Below are 18,570 nucleotides of genomic sequence, written 5' to 3' on the forward strand. Positions count from 1 at the left end.
GCCCAGATCTATTCGTTCCCCTCGTCGCTGTACTGCCAGTTTCTCAGCATGTTGTTTGCACTAGGGACATTCGCCGCTCTTTACACTCTCTATATCTGCCTCCGTGCGATATACTATGTTTACTTTCACCCACTCTGCCATGTTCCCGGGCCGAAAACATGGATCGCGTTTCCTATTCTGCAACACCTCTCTGCCATCCGGGGGACACTTGAAAAGGACATGAAGTGTTGGCATGCAAGATTCGGTACGGTGGTTCGCCATGGCCGCGACGAAGTCTCGTTCATCACAGCAGATTCCTGGAAGGACATCTATGGCCACGGTCACTCCCAACTGCCCAAAGTCATGTCATCTGCTAGCAATCCAGCCGATATCATCAGCGCCAATGACGCGGATCACACTCGCTTCAGGAAGGCGCTATCTCATGCGTTCTCAGCGAAGGGACTCCAGGCACAAGAACCGCTCGTTATAGGTTACGTCGATAAGCTGATTGGGCGCCTTAAAGACATTGCTGAATCGAGCTTACCAGTCGATATGGTCAAATGGTACAACCTGACTACCTTTGACCTGATAGGTGATCTTGCCTTTGGAGAGCCTTTTGGTGGGCTGGATAGCTCGGAGTATCATTCCTGGGTATCGACCGTTTTCGCCTTCGTCAAGGTTGTCCCGTACCTCAAAGCGAGTGACTCGTATCCTCTTTTCTGTAAAGCCCTTCTCCTGTTCCTGCCCAAGGGCTTCCTGGAGGGGTGGAAAATCCAGATTCACCATGCCAGCACCACTGTGCAGAAACGACTCAACAACCCCCCTGCCCGTGATCGTGGCGACTTTATGGACTCCATGCTACGACATCAAGGACAGAAAGATGGGCTGGTTCAACATGAGCTTGAGGCCAACTCGAATATCCTCATCATTGCAGGGAGCGAGACGACGGCCACATTGCTGTCTGGCGTGACGTACTGGTTGCTACGAACCCCTGAAGCACTGGCAAAGGCGACAAGAGAGGTTCGACTCGCAATGAAGAATGAAGCAGACATCACGTTCCACAATGTCACCACTCAGCTTCCGTATATGCTTTCTTGCATTGATGAGGCATTCCGGATGTATCCACCTGTGCCCAGCGGCCTACAGCGTATGACCCTATCTCCAGTCTGCATTTCGGGATACGAACTTCCAGCCAGAGTAAGTATAGAGCACAAGACACATATCTTCCTATAACACCTTCTGACCCACCTGAAGACAAAGGTCGCCGTCCACCAAGCCTCCGCATACATGTCGCCCGCCAATTTCCACTCCCCAGACCGCTTCATCCCCGAGCGCTGGTCCCCAGAGGCTAAGAGCGATCCGTCCTCACCTTTCTTCTCTGACAACCGCGACGTCCTCCAACCCTTCTCAGTCGGACCGCGTAACTGCATCGGGAGAAATCTGGCCTATACCGAGATGCGTGTGATTCTTGCGCGCGTGCTTTGGAACTTTGAACTCGAGCTCCAGCAGGATAGTTTGAAGTGGAACGAACAGAAAACTTATACGCTCTGGGAGAAGCCCCCATTGATGTGCAAATTGACCCGACGTGTTGTAAATTGATAACCTGTTTTCAAGAGGAAATGGGGCGATTGCTGTTGGTATCCAAATACAACGCGATGGACGCAGGCTTCATTGGCAGAATGAAGATTGATTGTGGAATGGTGGGTGTCTTTTTTATACTGAAAATCAGTGAGCACGGTATATGGATTACATTGCAGGACAGAATTTGATGGGAATAAATCGAGACTGATGTACATGTTTGATAATAATAATACACTGCTGAACTACCTTACTCGGAATCGTCAGACTGGTTAGACTGCAGAGTCTTTCCGTTGATGGCGAGCAACTCAATCTGGCTGTATGGGATAAGTATATAGATAGACAGATGATGGCAGAGCTTACAAGACGAGGTTTGCATTGCCAGGGATAAATGGAGGAGCTCCCCTAATGCTATATTAGTATCGCACTTCTTAAGATATATCAATTGACTAACCTAGCACCATAGCCATAATGACTGGGTAGAAAAGGTTAGTAAATAGACAGCTTTACATCCATTAATTGCGGAGACATACGGCCCAAAAGTAAGGAGTGACTTTTCACCAAGGCTCATTTTGAGAATTCCAACTTCCCATCCTGTTGATTGTAAGCCGCCGAATAGATGAAGAGATTTGCAAAACACACCCTTGATTAACTGGCCCATGCCAAGCTGGAATGTAAAAGGTCTTTCTCTTTTGATACTGCTGTCGAACCTAAGAATTGCAGTGATTAGTACAGCACGTTTAACATCACCGGTCTATGTATAGACACATGGATCCGTGTGCAGGTAAACACACCGACGCCCCCTGTTCCAAGATCTGGCCGGATCATATAGATATCCATGATAGTGAACTGTCACCATATCACCATTTTTAGGATAGGTTACTCCGTCGCCAGGACGGATGATCTCCTTGATAAAGTCGATAATGCCCATTTTGTCCGATGATGGTTGGGAGGAAGTCGGGATTGGCTCCACCATGATGGCTGGAGACTCGGAACGGAAAAATAGAAAGGCCGTTTTTTTTTTTCCTCTAAAAAACAAATTGACAGCTGTAATTAATCCAGAGATGATAATCAGTATACTGAGTTGGAAACATATTGGACAAGCAATTCCTATCTGAACTGAATGATTGTGTTGCTCAGAAACCACTTTGGCTTGAACAGTATATATCCCAAGCGCAAGTCCTTCCGCAAGTGAAATTTGAATGCTGAAATAATAATAACAAAATAAATTGATGTACGGTGATAGTCTTGATCAAAATTTTTATTGATAGACATTACCAGCCCAGCTATAAATGGATTCTGGGATAAAGATCGTCCATCAGCCTTAACAGGGTATGGATGGTGTTATCTATGCTTTATTATGATCATCCTGCTCGGACTCGTGTACAGCAGCCCGCTTATGGGAGGCTGTGTCACTTTTCCTATTTATACCGTTGCGCCCCTAAGGTATTTGACCATTGTCTGCATTATTATTCTAAGATAGAATATGTCGCGACCACTTCCACTACTGAAAACCCCTTCACGACCTCATTCCAGACACCACCATGTATGTCTCGTCAAAATATCATTGGAATACAATATACTTAATAATCGTTTACCCACCACAGATGAAGAGCTCCTGAAAAAGCGTCGTCTACAGCGATTTGAACCGTCACCACTCTCCGCATCGAATACATCTCGGTCCAAAATCAACGAATCTTTTGACTATGCTTGCTTGGCTGTTCCGTTACCAAAATGTGGCTTTCTGCTAGATCTACCCGAGGCTATGAAAGGCAATGATAGGTACTTTTTACTTGTCAGTCACATTGACGCCATCTTTTTCATTCCCACAACACATTCTGACTTGGACGTTCGCTCACTTATCATGTAGCGGAGGTGTGATGATGGATATGTCAGTGCCACGTATATGTTCCACGCCACCTTTCCATAGGCAAATCTTGAGGAGCAATTACGCGAATGGGAGTACATCAAAGAGAGCAAAGAAATCAGTGATATCAAAAATGCGAACTGTATTTGGATATCTCCTCGCTCTGGTAAGTCGTTAGAATCATGCGATTGATACACAAGAAATGACGAATCCAGCACTTGAGCTTGCAGAAGAATATCAAATATACCCTTGGGTTCGAGCTTTGATTGACCCTTCATCGATCGCTTTGTCGTTCAGCGCCAAAGACATTGTTATGCCACCTCCGATCTTTGATTTGTCGGTGTTTGAAAAGGATCGTAGAGATGGCAAGGGCTCTTCGCAAGATTTTAAGGATGGTTTCAAGAAGGAAGAAATAAATACAGAGTCCAAAGCCTGGCCAACAGGCAGTTCATCAACTCCAGGCGCCCTCGATGATGATAAGAGTAAATCGACACAACAGGCTGGCAACATACTTCAACCCACAATGAACCTAGACAATATGGCTCGAGTCTTTCTAGACAGACTAGACAGACAGAATGCCGAAAATAGTCATCTTGAAGAGCAGCTGAAAATCGAGAGGAAGCAACATCAAGAAGAGGTGGAGAAGCTCCAGCAGCGCATTGCAGGGCTGACCACCAGACTAGCTTGTTTGAATTCGGGTATCCAGGACGCTCACAAACGGAATCTCTCTCTTCCTTCTGGTTTTCAGTTTCAATTTGGAGCTGGTGTGCCCCAAATGCAGCTGAATATGTTGAAAGGGCCGGAAAGTGAAGAGCTACCGGCATTCTCAGACGTATCCAAGTTAGGGCCTGAGGTGGGGTCTATGTAGATACCTAGGCTTACTTCTAGAGCGATTGCGGCATAATTTTGGTGATGGCAATCTATATACACGCACGCCCTCGGCGCAGCAACGCATTATTAGATATTCTTATTTATGTCCTCCCGTCAAACTTTTTGGTCTGTAGAAACTTATAATCAGCCATTGCCCCGTGGTACTCTTGCTGTCTGCTGAGGTGCGGGGACATTCCATGTGAAATTAGCTTTTTTTGTAGTGAATATTGACAGTTTTATTCGGAAGTTCACTGAATTCAATCTGAATGTCTTTTGTCTTCAATAGATGTACCCACGCAGTCTGTATGGCTGTGGCCAATCACAATGCAGGATAAAAATATGATCTGTAACCAGCTGAATGACTTGCGTATTTTCTGCTGTGTATCTCGCCCGTTCTTGCCATTCCGTGGAATGGGTCAGTTGCCCGCATGAGATTTTAACCAGTATCCAAGTATATATGCTCATCTAGATCACTTCTATTTCATCAACATTACCTGGGTAGTAAAATATTCCATTTTATACATCAGTTTCGAGCATTCGTTTCTGTGTCCGAATTCTATTCAGGCATGACTAAGTGATCGTCAATAGTTCCATCCACTATTCTCTGTGTAACCAAGCCATCGGGTATGCATCAACACGTGTAGACAATCGTTGATATCAGATGCCCCTTGCGTCTATCCTTGCATTTTAACCCCTTTCTTAATATTCCCTGGTATGCGATGGCGTGTTCCATCCATCAGGTTAACACATCTCTAATTCCGCTCACTCGGTCAAATCTACCTCTTTAGCGTCACCACAATCTGCTTGATGCAACCATCCGAAGAAAAAGGGAATGCCCATATTCATCATGAGAAACACATTGAAGACAACATCGACTCCTCGTCTGAAGCATCTTCAGACTTCCCTGAAGGCGGCCGTACAGCCAATTTAGTCCTGCTGGGAAGTTTTCTCTCTCTCCTCGGCGGACTGGGTTATATGAACAGTATTGGCATCTATCAGGCATGGATATCAACACACCAACTTCACGATGTCCACAAAGCCAAAGTCGGCTGGATCTTTGGCGTGTATAATGCCATGTCCTTCTTCTGCGGTGTTCAAATCGGTCCTATCTTCGATGCTCAAGGGCCTCGATGGCTTATGATTGCAGGGACGCTTCTATTTATCCTCAGCTTTGTTCTTCAGAGCTTCTGCCAGGCTTACTGGCAATTTCTCGTCGTGATCGGATTCCTTGCTGGGCTGGCTTCGTCGTTCATCTTCATCGTCCCCGTTTCCTGTCTGAGCCATTATTTCAATCGACGACGTGGCACAGCAACTGGATTGGCCGTATCTGGTGGTAGTATTGGAGGCATCATCTTCCCCTTGGCTTTCGAGCATCTTGCCGTCCGCATTGGCTATCAGTGGGCTGTCCAGGCAGTCGGTTTGATCACGGTTGTTCTCCTTGTGGCTGGTTGTATCCTCCTTCGGCCTCGTCTTCCTCCTACGCCTATGAATATGTCCACAGTGCTCCCTACTATGACTATCCTCAACAGTCCGGCAATTATTCTAACCGCTGCTTCTGTTTTCTTCATGGAGTGGGCCTTCTTTGTCGGTCTTGATTATCTCTCTTCTTACTCCCTGGCGTATGGCATCTCGCGCGGTCTGTCCTACGATATGACTGTCTTTCTCAATGTCGGCTCTTTCTTCGGTCGCTGGATTCCCGGCATCGTCGCAGATCGTTTCGGTCGATTCAACACGATGATCGGGGCGAATGTTCTCTGTGTCATTGCCCTATTGGCAATATGGTTACCGGCTGATGGAAAGGTGGCGGTTGTCGTCGTCTTTGCTGTCGCCTTTGGGTTCGCAAGTGGGAGTACCATCGGTCTTGCGCCAGTCTGTATAGGCGAGCTGTGCAAGGTTGAGAATTACGGACGAACATATGCAGTGATTTATACGATTGCCAGTATTGCGTATGTATCCTCCGGCTATTTTTGACCAGCTGACTGACTGTGTATAGGGCGTTGACTGGTGTTCCCATTGCAGGAGAACTCATCCATCAATGTGATGGAAAGTATTGGGGATTGATTGTATTCTCGGGTGTATCGTATGCCACTTCTGTCATTTGTTTAGTGGCTGTCAGATGGTTGCAGCAAAGGTGATGATATACAGATGTTATATTTTACGATGTACATTGATTACTTTTTTCGGTGTAAATTGGCAGTCAACCCAGATTTTACAGGACTTTTGACCAATTATTTCTCGTATGCAGGATCCTCACCAAGCACATCTTCATCACACCCCTAAGGTCTTTTGTATTTTGTATTACTATATAATTACACCAGCGTGGCTTGATTGGATTATTGAATTTCAAACTATTCAATTTGATCACTTGTAAACCACGCTAGCAGCTCTATCACTTAATTATTGGAGTGGGTTCTCCACATCCTTCCAAATGGGGAAAATTGTAAACTATATTGACATTGTTGTGACGAGAATAGTATCAATCTACTAGTTTTCTGTTTTCATGTAAATCCTAAATTTAGCTGAGCAATTGTATAACAGCGGTGCTTTCCTCGTTTATTGCCGTATTCTGACTGCTCCGAACCAATTATTAGGGGCGCCCACTGCAAGGAAGCAAAATCAACATTCTGCTGTCCTATCTCATGATAATCAGTCTTGCCCTCGCAAATCCGACGCACAGAAAGGAAACTATCTCACAAAACGTCATTGAGAAGTGTGGCCTAGAGTACACTGAATGTGTCACTGATTGTATAAATTCTTTGAGTCAGAAAGCATGCGCAGATTCTCCTAATGCATGCCCTGAAATTGAACAATTTAGAGACTGTGTTGAAGATGGGGTGCTCCCGAACGAAACCGATAAAATGGATTATGAACAACGCAGCATAGGCTTCACTAGGCGTTTCAATGAATGTGTAAGGACCATGTTCGGTCTTTTTAATTCATCAGTATTATATCTAACCAGTATATATACAGTTATCACATCTTTTCAACAACCTGAGAGGAAGATGAACCAGAATCTAGTATCACAGGTGCTGACAGAATAATGTTTGAATCTAAAGATGAAATTCATGAGTATTACTATAATTTAAGATGAAACGTGGAACTATCTATCGTGGATTCGGTCTGTGCTCAGGCTTGCAACATTATTCTATCCTTGTTCTGGGATATATACATCTGATGATGGTACTGAGTCTCAAGCTCTCTACATTTTCTTTCCCTATTCTTCTCGCCTGCTCTTTCTGGATGGACTCGAGTTTTGTTGTTGGGGTGGGATCTTAATACTTGATTGTTGTCCTGTTATCTATCGTTCTTTGATGATTGCATTGGGTCACTACAGAGTTTTATTGCCATGATATGGAGCCTGTGTTGAGTTGTAACATCCTTCAGATGAATATTCAGTGTGTGTGGAAATGAGAAAATAAGGTATTCTCTAGTATACAAACCATTCTATATATATCCAAGAACCGAACCAGTAATAAGCTAAACATGAAAACAGCCTGATAATTTTCCCATAAGCCTTTATATAAGTTTAACAGTATACAGTGTATCCTTATAAGTATCATATATTATAGTTTAAGCATTATATCTATCAATTAGATGACAAAAGAGATGCTTCTGCAAGACTGAATTGACAGCTATTGACAAGCAGTACTTGGCACTGCTGCTGAAAATCAAGACAACTGAAAAGCCCAAAGAATTCTCTGCTAACCCGAATCGGCGGACAAAGACACTGATTATGGAAAAGTGCAGCTCAGTGCCCGACATTCAAACGACGCTAAACTTAAGCATGATCCACTTGAAATCATTTTTATCAACTTTTCCATCGTGGCAATGGAGTCAGGTATTTTAATATACAGAGACCTGCGCCACTGCACACGCACAGGCCGGCCGCAATAGGCAAGATTGTGTAGCCAGAGAGTTTAATTTAAGCATAAGAAGAATCGAACATTCCAGAGCGCAAAATGACTGATCAGATAAGATCCATTGCATACTTTGTCTGGGGCTGATTATGGTTATATTCAATTCCGGCCGCGTCAGCAGAGACTAACCAGTTAATTAATCCTACTGAATAATATTCTGTAATTGAATCCACTGCTGAACATCAGAACAACAGTATAATATCAAGATATCAGTAACAGCATCAGGGTCTATCAGGGCATCAGGGGCAATGGACGCGTCACTTTTGCTTCCAGCAGAAATTTAACTAATTTTAAACTCGCCAAATGACGCGGTCCACTTGTCTTTCAGCCAATCACAGGCTGCCCCCACTGCTCTTCAGCCAATGGCGGATATGATCTTTGCCGCCGCATACTGGAAATCCAGCGCAACCACGCCAGGGAGAAACCCCGGAGTTTTGCAGCGCAGGAACCAGACCATAGTCCGACGCTGGTTGATCTGAGTTGAATAGCCCTGAGCAGGATTGCGCCTGCCAAGTCGTGCTATTCTGTTTCAAACGCAGCCTTTCGGTGCTGTGCCGTGCTGCGCAAATGGATGACGACGGCACTGAAGGATTGTTGATGCCTCGTAGGGCATGATGGACCCATCGGAGAATTGTTTGAAGCTTTGATCGGAATATAAATATCTATAGACGATCCCCGATCAGTACCAGCTCGTCAACACATTCAATCCATTCATTCTTTATCACAATGCGTCTCATTCAAGGCGCCACTGTGGCTGCTCTGGCAGCTGCAGCCAACGCAGCCTCTCTCTCCGATGTCTGCACCGTCTCCAACGTGCAGTCTGCCCTTCCCTCCAATGGCACTCTGCTGGGAATGGACATGATCCCCTCCGCCGTGACTGCTGGCGCTGTCTACAATGCCTCCGCCGGCATGGGCAGCACCGAGACCTACACCTACTGCAATGTGACCGTCACCTACACCCACACCGGCAAGGGCGATTCCGTTGTCGTCAAATACGCCTTCCCCAAGCCTTCCGACTTCAAGAAGCGATTCTACGTTGCTGGTGGAGGTGGTTTCTCCCTCTCGAGTGATGCCACCGGTGGTCTCGGATATGGTGCCGTTGGTGGTGCCACCTCTGCTGGCTACGATGCCTTCGACCAGAGCTACGACGAGGTTGTTCTCTACGGCAACGGATCGATCAACTGGGATGCCACCTACATGTTCGGCTACCAGGCGCTGGGCGAGATGACCAAGCTGGGCAAGACCCTCACCAAGGGCTTCTACGGAATGGCCTCCGACGACAAGGTCTACACTTACTACGAGGGATGCTCCGACGGTGGCCGTGAGGGAATGAGCCAGATCCAGCGTTATGGCGACGAATACGACGGTGCCATCACCGGTGCCCCTGCCTTCCGCTTCGCCCAGCAGCAGGTTCACCACGTCTTTTCGTCTGCTGTGGAGAAGACCATGGACTACTACCCTCCGCCTTGCGAACTGGACAAGATCGTCAACGCCACCATTGCTGCCTGTGACCCTCTCGACGGACGCACTGACGGTGTTGTCTCTCGTACCGATCTCTGCATGCTCAACTTCAATCTCACCTCCATCATTGGCCAACCGTACCACTGCGCCGCGAAGACCAGCACCTCTCTCGGCTTCGGCTTCAGCAAGCGTGCTGAAGGAAGCACCACCAGCTACCAGCCCGAGCAGAACGGAACCGTCACTGCCGAGGGTATCAAACTCGCCCAGACCATCTACAACGGTCTGCACAACTCCAAGGGCGAGCGTGCCTATCTCTCGTGGCAGATCGCCGCTGAGCTGAGCGATGCCACCACCGAATGGAACAACAACACCAAGAAGTGGGAGCTCAGCATCCCCTCCACCGGCGGTGAATACGTCACCAAGTTCGTCCAGCTGCTCAACATCGACAACCTCCAGAACCTCGACAATGTCACCTACGACACTCTCGTGGACTGGATGAACACCGGTATGATCCGCTACATGGACAGCCTGCAGACCACCATCCCCGACCTCACCACCTTCCAGTCCTCTGGCGGTAAGCTCATCCACTACCACGGTGAATCTGACCCCAGTATCCCCACTGCCTCGTCCGTCCACTACTGGCAGGCCGTTCGTGAGGTCATGTACGGCAACCTCTCCGAGTCTGAGAGCCTCAAGGCGCTCGCCGACTGGTACCAGTTCTACCTCATCCCCGGCGCTGCCCACTGTGGCACCAACAGCCTCCAGCCCGGTCCTTACCCCGAGAACAACATGGAGATCATGATCAACTGGGTCGAGAACAACGTCAAGCCCAGCCGTCTCAACGCTACCGTTTCTTCCGGTGACCATGCCGGTGAGACCCAGATGCTCTGCCAGTGGCCCACTCGTCCTCTCTGGCACAGCAACAGCAGCTCTTTCGACTGTGTCAACGACCAGAAGTCCATCGACACCTGGACCTACACCTTTGATGCATTCAAGCTGCCCGTCTACTAAGCTGACAGCTACTGTGCTGATTTTTTGAGTGAAACAATCTAGACTGTTTGGATGAGATATCTTTCAATTCTGTTTTACTACTTGATTATCAATACATTTTATAGTAAAAATTTACACCTTATCATTGAATGATAGACCATGCTAAGCATCATAGTAATAGATTCAGTTGTATTTTCTTGACACTTCAAAACTATCCCATCTTTCCATAGTACGAGGTATAGTATCTACGTAGGTGGCTGCGGTGGATAAACTATTTCATGTGCAGCTTGTGTATGGATAGAAAATATGAAATATCAAGTCATTTCTCTTTCGGCAAACAGAAGAGGGCCATTTTCCTGCCCCTCCACCACAACGTTGATCTTTTTCGACATGGACTGCACTTGGTCCACATGGTAAATATTTGCAATATCATGGTCTGGGACCGTTTCCAACCGCCCCATGAGAAACGGAAAAATGGAAGACTTCCACAGAACCGGTTGGCCTCGGCTTACTACTGCGGTCGCGATGAAGAGGATGATCGAGAAAGCTACTGACATTGTTGGAAGAATAATCCACGGCCATCGAACGTGGATATACGTCTCAGTCCGGTAGGCGAGTCCGTCGACGCGGGTAGCCCGAATACCTGACCGGATGTTGTCTGTCATACTCGTGGCCATGGCGGCTATCGATTCGGTAATGTTACGGCTGTTGTAAAGGACCGGAGCAGATTGAACACCAGGAAGCGTCGAGTAAGAGCTGCCATTGCGAGACGAGTTATCCTGGACAAAGGTAGTGTTGAACAGCGATTCCAGCATATGGATGAGGTCTACATATGTTCGATAATCCATGGCGTAGGTTGAATTGTCTGAAACCGTCTTGGTCCCATCCGGAGGAATGAGCTGGATGGTGTATCCGTTGGTAGCATTTCCGCTTCCGTTTGCATTCAGGGGTTGACTTCTTGAAGGTTGAAAAGTATGATCATCATCTGTGATGTGGTTGTTTGTGTACTGCTTTTCGCAAAGGTGCACTGAACACTCGGTCATCGTCGGCTTCTCCTCGACTGCGGTAGCATTATCCGGTGTATAAACTATCTTGTGGGAGTATTTCGCGGTGAAGAATGACACGAGCAAGCCCGAGTCATCCTGCTGATGCCCTTTGGAGGTTGTGATCGACGTCCATGGTTGGCGGGTGATCTCCACACTAGGATGGGTGAATGGGGGAAGGAAACTGGTGTCGAAGGTCTCTGGCATGAAGGTAAAGCCACTCGGGGTTGTATAAGAACAGTTGGCAGGAGTTGACGCATTTTTCTTATCAAGAACACCGAATGCAAACGCACCGGAGCTGTTTCTTGCATATGGCTGGCAGGTCTGGATGGTGCCTTCAGTGACATCGTCGCAGTGGGAGCAGACACCCAGCGTGGCAAAGTCGGGATACTCGCAGTGGGACGAGGAACAGCCCGGTTCAAGAGGACGGTTGATTTGTGCCAGACCACTCAGAATCGCAGTCTGCATGGTCGGATCCAGCTGCACGGCCAATGTGTTTCTGAATTCATCCTCGTGTCCTCGCGATCCCCATTCAGGAGCATAAACCTGAGCCCTTTGGACATATGCTGTTTCATCCAGCGCTTGTACTTCACGCGAGGGAAATGCAAGAATCTGCTGTGCAAACGGATCCAGAGCAACAGCCAGGATGGTCAATGCTGCTCCTGCCATTGGCAGAGTCGACTTCATTCTCCAGAATACCTCGAGGGCACCCCATGGGCCACGGCTGGCTTGGTCGAGGACATGGAAATGGTAAAGCTGCATGGGTCTCTCCTGTCGGTCCTGCTTCCACTTCAACTGGCTCAGGCACGCAGAAACTGGGATCAGCATTGAGGCTTTGGCAAAGGCAGCAATAACGGAGACTACTGCATTAGGAGATATGGAGTACTCCCAGCGCTCATATGCCATTCCGTTGACGTATCCAAGAAAGCCAAACAAGAGGCCGATGCAGACGACACTCAGAATGGCACCTCCGATTTCCCAGGTCCAAGACCCTGCCCAGTCATGTTTATTGCCTGTATGCCTCGTGTCTGGCGGTTTTTTCTCACTCTCTGTGACCCTTGTCTCTTCTTTCTCGGGTTTTGAATCTGTATTGCTGTTGTTGCTTGCGTTACTTTGCGTTGGCTGCAGTGGCTCCGGAGGGTGTAGGTCGATGTTATTGCCAGGGTCTTGTGGAGAGTCGAGTGCTGAGTGTTCATGATTAGTCGACATGATGGAGCTTTCTGAACGCGTGAATTAATAGGGAAGATGGAAATAAAGTATCGTTGGAATGCATTAAGCAATGCAGCATGCAGATAAGTTGATTGCCGAAGGGGGAGGGGACAGAAACAGCGGGAAGGGAGGAAAGGGATGGAGGCCGGCGAGGCTGTGAATTCCTTCTTTTGTCGTACAAAATGAAACGTGCGAGTGCTTTGTTTATGCAGCACAGCTGGATGATTGGCCAGGATTGTAATCTGACAGCCACAGCCTTATTTATGAATGGATCACCAAGTTCCTCATGTTAATAATAACGGTCACATAGTTATCATTCTAGTACTTACCCAATAGATTATTTATTCTGTTATTCTAGCTCTGATGGCTTTTCATAGAGTTGGATTTGCAATCGAACAGTACCATAAATGCCCATGTCCATCTATTGTACCCTGGCGAGGCCGCCGTATGAAGCTGACATGGCCTGGCGTAAGTGCCCAATGGCAGCATCCAGGCCTGCCAGGTCCTTTCCATGTTTGATGCATTTAAAGGTATTGTTATCCATTGCGGTATGCTAGCCTGGGTTTAAGATTAGGTAGGACAACTTACAATGTGACATTAGTACCTAGTTAATATTTTAATTAGATAGTAGTTCAGCACGTTGAGAATGTCTTCGAATTACAGATATAAATAAGAATGTTGCCATCATTCTGACATCTTGACTACGTATGGCTGACGGACGAGAATACCACCACTCAGCTTTTACTGCACTCATGAGCCCACATAGGAGCATCGCGTGGAGAATATACAGTCAGATTGGTTGGCAAAGTCTAGAAACTAAGATTGCAGACATGTTGAATCCTGCAGAGTCATGATATGACCTGCTTATACGGTACTATTTCAGTAGAGTGTAGCCATTCAGGGTCCTTCCACCGTTCACCTTCCGGTGTGCAGAATATCCATTGTCCCTCCACACGACATCCCAGAAATCCACCACAAAATCACCACCATCGCCCAGCAACTCTTTAAATTCTTTGTTCCCTCCAAGCTGGCCAATAACCGAAACCATATATCGTCTGGTCAAGTCTCTCAGGTCGTCTATACCATAGACATCTCCCAGTGTATTGGCATATGTGAATCGAACGAATTCAATAATCCCACCCACACTGCGTTCGTACAACTTGAAGCTCTTGAGGGTGTGATATAGCTTGTTGAGAGCGAGCGACTGGAGAAGTTTAATGCCGTATTTATCGGCCAAAACATAGAGTCGAGCATGTCCCAAGAGGACGGGCGTAAAATCCTCCTTTGGGCTGACATTTCCCCTCGGACGAAATGTATCGGTTGGGCTCTCATCGGCAGGGAAAGGATGCAATATCGACTCTTTAAATGCATCATGCAGATGTCGAGTCCATATGCTCTTCTCTGTGTATGGCAATTGGCAGTCCTCCACTGGCACTTCCCCCTCGGCCACCGGCTCTGGTTCAGGTTCAGGTTCAGGTACAGGTTCAGGTTCATCCCAGTCGGGCGCTGGCGGGACATCGTCATAGTTCATCATCCACTTTTTCCGTCTTGTTATCGAAGCCGATTTCTTCCTGATAGTCATGTCGGTATCTTGGAGTATAGGAGGGTCTTGCGTAAACTCGACGCAAGAAGGCGGCGTATAGTCGCGATTATACGCAAATTCGCATAACCGAATAAATGTGTCTTCATCGACGTCGGACCAGTGAGCGTGTCTACTTTTTGCTTCATTCATTCTGCCATTCATCAGTGTATCGAGTGTTGGCGAAAGTCTGGCCAGAGGAGCAGAGTGCACTGTGATTTCCTTCTTGTCGGGGCCGATTTGAAAGGTGAATAATGGGGAGGTGATATATCTGCACATGATGAGCATCGCGTTAATTACCAAGTCGGGACTTCATACCTGCCAAAAGCTCCCTCCATGTTGAAATAGCGACTCAGATCGGTGTAGAGTTCAAATAATAAAGTTGATATGCGGTTTGCTTCAAGCAGTAGAATCTGAAATGGATATTGGGAGACAATGAAACTCTTTTCATTTTCTACACCCTTTATCTATTTATCTGACTGAAGCCACGTCAGCTGCCTTGCGATGTGTTGAGTTATTATTGGCCTTAGACTCGATGCAACAAGGCTGCGGCAGCTGCGGTGACTTGCAGGGCAAGATAAACACGGTGGGGTCAGGTAGCATTTTTTCCTTATCAGAGACGTATAAGTAGAAGAAGGCTGAGTTCAACTATTCATCTGGAAGAACATGTATAACACCGATGCCACCGATAAATCATTCCTTTGTAGGACACTCCCTGGGTCCAAGTCCCCCACTCGTTCCACATGGGATATCTATACTTCCAGGGCCAATAATACACTATAAATTGTCTGTTTGTGTATTATGAAATGATAGAATCTTGCTGTCTTACACTGGTGCCATTCTGGCATTCACTATATCGAGTTATGAGTAAATGATAGAGGGTAGAAGACAGGGAACATACTAGTCGATACCCATAACGTTGCAACTCACGCCGTTGCAGACCTATTATCAAAACATCAAACATATTGTATAATGGTTGAATGGACATCAGCATACACCGCAATGCTTCCAATCATTAGGGCAGTTCGGCCAGCCAGGTCCAGTGCCATCTTCCGCGGGCGTGGCTACGGCCATGGCAGAGGCGGCCATCAAGGCGACAATAGCACATGTGAGATGCATGGCGATATCAGTGTCCTTGGATGGAATGAAAGGGATGAGAGAATTCTAATGCGATTCGGTTGGGAGACATCCTATCTATATAGGCAGTAGATGCATGGATATACACACATCTTGCAATGCATTTTATGTAGGCTGACTACATGTATGTCACAGTCTATGGTTTATGACTGCATATGCATAACACCAGCATTCTAGATATTCAGTTATGCAAGGCCCTCTAACAAGCGGTTAGACCGAGTATAAACAGCAGTGCAGATCAATTCGTATTCTGGAATAGAACCTCCAAGACCATTTCACCAATGATACGTACGACTCGGAGGCTGTCAGTAGCATGACATATGATTTCTAAATACATTAAGAATCCCTCTTTAACATCAAGCTATACTGAAATCCACAGGAGCAGAATTGGAGATCATCTTGTCATGGTTGGATTGGCTGCGGCGTTTGCTCGGCTTCGGAATCGGCAAAGGCCATCTCTTGCAATATCCTCTTCATTGTTGGATGATCACATCTCGGCTTTGGTATACCGATTCTCCAAACTATAAACTAATATGTAAACTAACATGGTCAAATTCTTCTAGAAAACTTTTCGAAAGACTTGTTCGTGAGGAGAACTTCCCCTCATGAGGGGAAGCTGCCCACCGAACCAAGTCCGAGGGATCTCCGCATCCCCAATATGCCCGTCCATCATCAACAGAGCATCGGTGTGACTCTGGCTGTGGCCAGAATGGTCTGTATGAGATGGATTTTTACTGCCTCACCCTGCAGAGAATGGAGTCATACAGCTGCAGACGGCATCTTCTTCCGGTGGCATCAGCATGATGAAAAGAGATAAATACTGCATCGCTGCCATCAATCTTTCGCATCATCCAACTCTTTCACCCTTCTTCAATAATCATCCATTCCTCTATCAACATGGCCACTCAGTCCAAATACGACTTCATCATCGTCGGCGGTGGCACCGCTGGCAACACCATCGCTGGTCGTCTGGCCGAAAACCCCAATGTCCGCATTCTCATCGTCGAAGCTGGAATCTCCAACCCTGACGAGATAGACGAGATCACCACTCCTTCGAAAGCATTTGGTCTCCGAGGAAGTCAATATGACTGGGCATACAAGTCGACGATGATCAAACGCGACGACTACGAGCGCATCGAAAAGCCCAACACGCGTGGAAAGACACTTGGTGGAAGTTCGTGCGCCAATTACTTTACGTGGATTCCCGGATCGAAGCCAACTTTTGACGACTGGGAAGAGTTTGGAGGCAAGGACTGGACGTGGGACAACTGCGTCGACTATCTCCGCAAGTGCGCGACCTACCATGATGACGAGAAGCTGTATCCCAATGAACTCAGCAAGATTGGAACTGGGGGACCCCTGCAGATCTCCCATGCCGAGCTGGTTCCCGAGATGAAGCCATTCCGCGATGCCCTCACTCAAGCGTGGGTGTCCAAGGGCGAGTCATTGACTGAGGATATCTACTCCGGCGAAATGAAAGGTCTCACCCACTGTGTCGATACCATCTACAAAGGCCAGCGGCAGGGCAGCTATCTCTTTCTCAAGAACAAGCCCAATGTCTCCGTCCTCTCCGGCGCCATCTCCAAACGCCTCATCATCGACCCAACAACGCACACCTGCGCCGGTGTAACCGTCATCAACGCCACAACTGGGACTGAGCTGAGCGTGTATGCCTCCCGCGAAGTCATCATTTCCCAGGGCGTGTTTGAGACCCCGAAGCTGCTGATGCTGAGCGGTGTTGGTCCTGCAGCTGAACTGTCCAAGCATGGTGTGGATGTGCTGGTCAATTCTCCCCATGTCGGCCAGCATCTTCTCGACCATCCCATCGTTCCTTTTGTGCTGAAGATCAAGGATGGATATGGTTTGGACGATCATCTTCTCCGGACTGGTCCGCTCAACAATGCCGCGGTGGCTGCTTACCAGCACGATAAGACCGGGCCTGTCGGTTCTGGACTGCTCGAGCTAGTCGGCTTCCCTCGTATCGATGAACGCCTGCAGAAATACCCCGAGTATCGTGAAGCCAAAGCCGCCAATAAAGGCAAAGACCCCTTTGGCCCTGCCGGCCAGCCTCACTTTGAGCTTGACTTTGTCGGGATGTTCAGCTCGGCCTTCCAGTGGCATTATCCAGTGCCCAAAGAGGGAAATTACATGACCGTCATCGTCGATCTGCTTCGACCCCTCTCCGAAGGTGAAGTCACTCTCAATGGCAACAATCCTCTCGTGCAGCCAAACATCAACCTCAACTTCTTCGGACTTGATCTGGACATTCTGGCTATGCGCGAGGGTGTTCGATGGACCTACGATCTTCTCACCAAGGGGGCTGGCTTCAAGGATATCGTTCTAAATGAGTATCCATGGGAGATGCCTCTTGACTCGGATGAGGAAATGAAAAAGGCCGTCCTCGACCGCAGCCAAACTGGATTCCGTAAGGCATCTTCCTTTACAGCAAATAAATGACACTGACTCTCTAGATCCCTGTGGAACGGCCCGTCTTTCGAAGAATATCGGTCAAGGCGTTGTTGACTCCAGACTTCGGGTTCATGGCATCAAAAACCTCCGTATCGCTGACGCATCCATCATCCCTGTGATTCCCGACTGTCGTATTCAGAACTCGGTCTACATGATTGGAGAAAAGGTGAGCATTTTCCATCGGAAGAAGTGAAATGAAGCTAATCATGCATAGGGCGCCGATATCATCAAGGCCGAGCATCAAGATCTGTATGGAGGAAAGAACTCTCATTTTGCCAGCAGACTTTGAGTCTGGTCACAATTGGTCATGTTTAGTATGATGTATCTCTTTGTATAGTTGATAGTCAGTGTCTTCAAGAGCATTTCTATTTAAACATCTTTATTTCAATATAAACTCCAACATGATTGGCCAATTCAATCGCCCAGTCCAGACCAGCCTCGCTAACCAATCAAAACAGCCCAAATGGGCCA

The 18,570-nt window shown here is 47.5% G+C and overlaps 8 protein-coding genes across 8 annotated transcripts; 6 read left to right on the forward strand and 2 right to left on the reverse strand.

Annotated features, from left to right (window-relative positions):
- Positions 1 to 48: 48 nt before the first annotated feature.
- On the forward strand, positions 49 to 2,752 carry ASPWEDRAFT_60250 (cytochrome P450; the record flags this gene model as incomplete). The annotated part of the gene is made up of 3 exons (XM_040838509.1): positions 49 to 1,176; positions 1,234 to 1,569; positions 2,738 to 2,752. The coding sequence occupies 3 exons, from the start codon at positions 49 to 51 to the stop codon at positions 2,750 to 2,752; spliced, it is 1,479 nt and encodes a 492-aa protein (XP_040689911.1).
- A 641-nt stretch (positions 2,753 to 3,393) lies between these two features.
- ASPWEDRAFT_537980 (uncharacterized protein) lies at positions 3,394 to 4,376 on the forward strand. Its single transcript, XM_040837954.1, has 2 exons — positions 3,394 to 3,590; positions 3,640 to 4,376. Exon 2 carries the CDS (start codon positions 3,738 to 3,740, stop codon positions 4,290 to 4,292), a length of 555 nt encoding a protein of 184 aa, XP_040689912.1. The 5' UTR covers positions 3,394 to 3,590; positions 3,640 to 3,737; the 3' UTR covers positions 4,293 to 4,376.
- Positions 4,377 to 5,087: 711 nt separating this feature from the next.
- On the forward strand, positions 5,088 to 6,539 carry ASPWEDRAFT_156730 (uncharacterized protein). The gene is made up of 2 exons (XM_040829713.1): positions 5,088 to 6,240; positions 6,288 to 6,539. The coding sequence occupies exons 1-2, from the start codon at positions 5,102 to 5,104 to the stop codon at positions 6,427 to 6,429; spliced, it is 1,281 nt and encodes a 426-aa protein (XP_040689913.1). The 5' UTR covers positions 5,088 to 5,101; the 3' UTR covers positions 6,430 to 6,539.
- A 350-nt stretch (positions 6,540 to 6,889) lies between these two features.
- ASPWEDRAFT_537985 (uncharacterized protein) lies at positions 6,890 to 7,392 on the forward strand. Its single transcript, XM_040837955.1, has 2 exons — positions 6,890 to 7,203; positions 7,265 to 7,392. The coding sequence occupies exons 1-2, from the start codon at positions 6,934 to 6,936 to the stop codon at positions 7,298 to 7,300; spliced, it is 306 nt and encodes a 101-aa protein (XP_040689914.1). The 5' UTR covers positions 6,890 to 6,933; the 3' UTR covers positions 7,301 to 7,392.
- A 1,379-nt stretch (positions 7,393 to 8,771) lies between these two features.
- Positions 8,772 to 10,804, forward strand: ASPWEDRAFT_41445 (putative tannase). The gene has a single exon (XM_040835561.1). It carries the CDS (start codon positions 8,938 to 8,940, stop codon positions 10,681 to 10,683), a length of 1,746 nt encoding a protein of 581 aa, XP_040689915.1. The 5' UTR covers positions 8,772 to 8,937; the 3' UTR covers positions 10,684 to 10,804.
- Positions 10,805 to 10,976: 172 nt separating this feature from the next.
- ASPWEDRAFT_28805 (DUF3176 domain-containing protein) lies at positions 10,977 to 12,914 on the reverse strand (the record flags this gene model as incomplete). Its single annotated transcript, XM_040833182.1, has 1 exon — positions 10,977 to 12,914. The coding sequence occupies one exon, from the start codon at positions 12,912 to 12,914 to the stop codon at positions 10,977 to 10,979; it is 1,938 nt and encodes a 645-aa protein (XP_040689916.1).
- Positions 12,915 to 13,684: 770 nt separating this feature from the next.
- ASPWEDRAFT_184180 (uncharacterized protein) lies at positions 13,685 to 14,979 on the reverse strand. The gene is made up of 2 exons (XM_040832020.1): positions 14,812 to 14,979; positions 13,685 to 14,764 (listed from the first exon to the last, which is right to left on the reverse strand). Exons 1-2 carry the CDS (start codon positions 14,829 to 14,831, stop codon positions 13,789 to 13,791), a joined length of 996 nt encoding a protein of 331 aa, XP_040689917.1. The 5' UTR covers positions 14,832 to 14,979; the 3' UTR covers positions 13,685 to 13,788.
- A 1,516-nt stretch (positions 14,980 to 16,495) lies between these two features.
- On the forward strand, positions 16,496 to 18,506 carry ASPWEDRAFT_69425 (GMC family oxidoreductase). The gene is made up of 3 exons (XM_040839047.1): positions 16,496 to 18,055; positions 18,102 to 18,265; positions 18,314 to 18,506. The coding sequence occupies exons 1-3, from the start codon at positions 16,528 to 16,530 to the stop codon at positions 18,386 to 18,388; spliced, it is 1,767 nt and encodes a 588-aa protein (XP_040689918.1). The 5' UTR covers positions 16,496 to 16,527; the 3' UTR covers positions 18,389 to 18,506.
- Positions 18,507 to 18,570: the final 64 nt, after the last annotated feature.

This window comes from Aspergillus wentii (assembly GCF_001890725.1).
Source record: "Aspergillus wentii DTO 134E9 unplaced genomic scaffold ASPWEscaffold_4, whole genome shotgun sequence".
Classification (NCBI taxonomy): domain Eukaryota; kingdom Fungi; phylum Ascomycota; class Eurotiomycetes; order Eurotiales; family Aspergillaceae; genus Aspergillus; species Aspergillus wentii.

Coding starts and splice junctions, on each gene's coding strand:
- ASPWEDRAFT_41445 (XM_040835561.1), top strand. CDS start 8,938: ATGCGTCTCATTCAAGGCGCCACTGTGGCTGCTCTGGCAGCTGCAGCC.
- ASPWEDRAFT_69425 (XM_040839047.1), top strand. CDS start 16,528: ATGGCCACTCAGTCCAAATACGACTTCATCATCGTCGGCGGTGGCACC. Junction 18,056..18,101: donor CCGCAGCCAAACTGGATTCC/GTAAGGCATCTT, acceptor CTGACTCTCTAG/ATCCCTGTGGAACGGCCCGT. Junction 18,266..18,313: donor TCTACATGATTGGAGAAAAG/GTGAGCATTTTC, acceptor AATCATGCATAG/GGCGCCGATATCATCAAGGC.
- ASPWEDRAFT_537980 (XM_040837954.1), top strand. CDS start 3,738: ATGCCACCTCCGATCTTTGATTTGTCGGTGTTTGAAAAGGATCGTAGA.
- ASPWEDRAFT_184180 (XM_040832020.1), bottom strand. CDS start 14,831: ATGGAGGGAGCTTTTGGCAG. Junction 14,765..14,811: donor ATGGAGGGAGCTTTTGGCAG/GTATGAAGTCCC, acceptor CATCATGTGCAG/ATATATCACCTCCCCATTAT.
- ASPWEDRAFT_156730 (XM_040829713.1), top strand. CDS start 5,102: ATGCAACCATCCGAAGAAAAAGGGAATGCCCATATTCATCATGAGAAA. Junction 6,241..6,287: donor TATACGATTGCCAGTATTGC/GTATGTATCCTC, acceptor GACTGTGTATAG/GGCGTTGACTGGTGTTCCCA.
- ASPWEDRAFT_537985 (XM_040837955.1), top strand. CDS start 6,934: ATGATAATCAGTCTTGCCCTCGCAAATCCGACGCACAGAAAGGAAACT. Junction 7,204..7,264: donor CTAGGCGTTTCAATGAATGT/GTAAGGACCATG, acceptor GTATATATACAG/TTATCACATCTTTTCAACAA.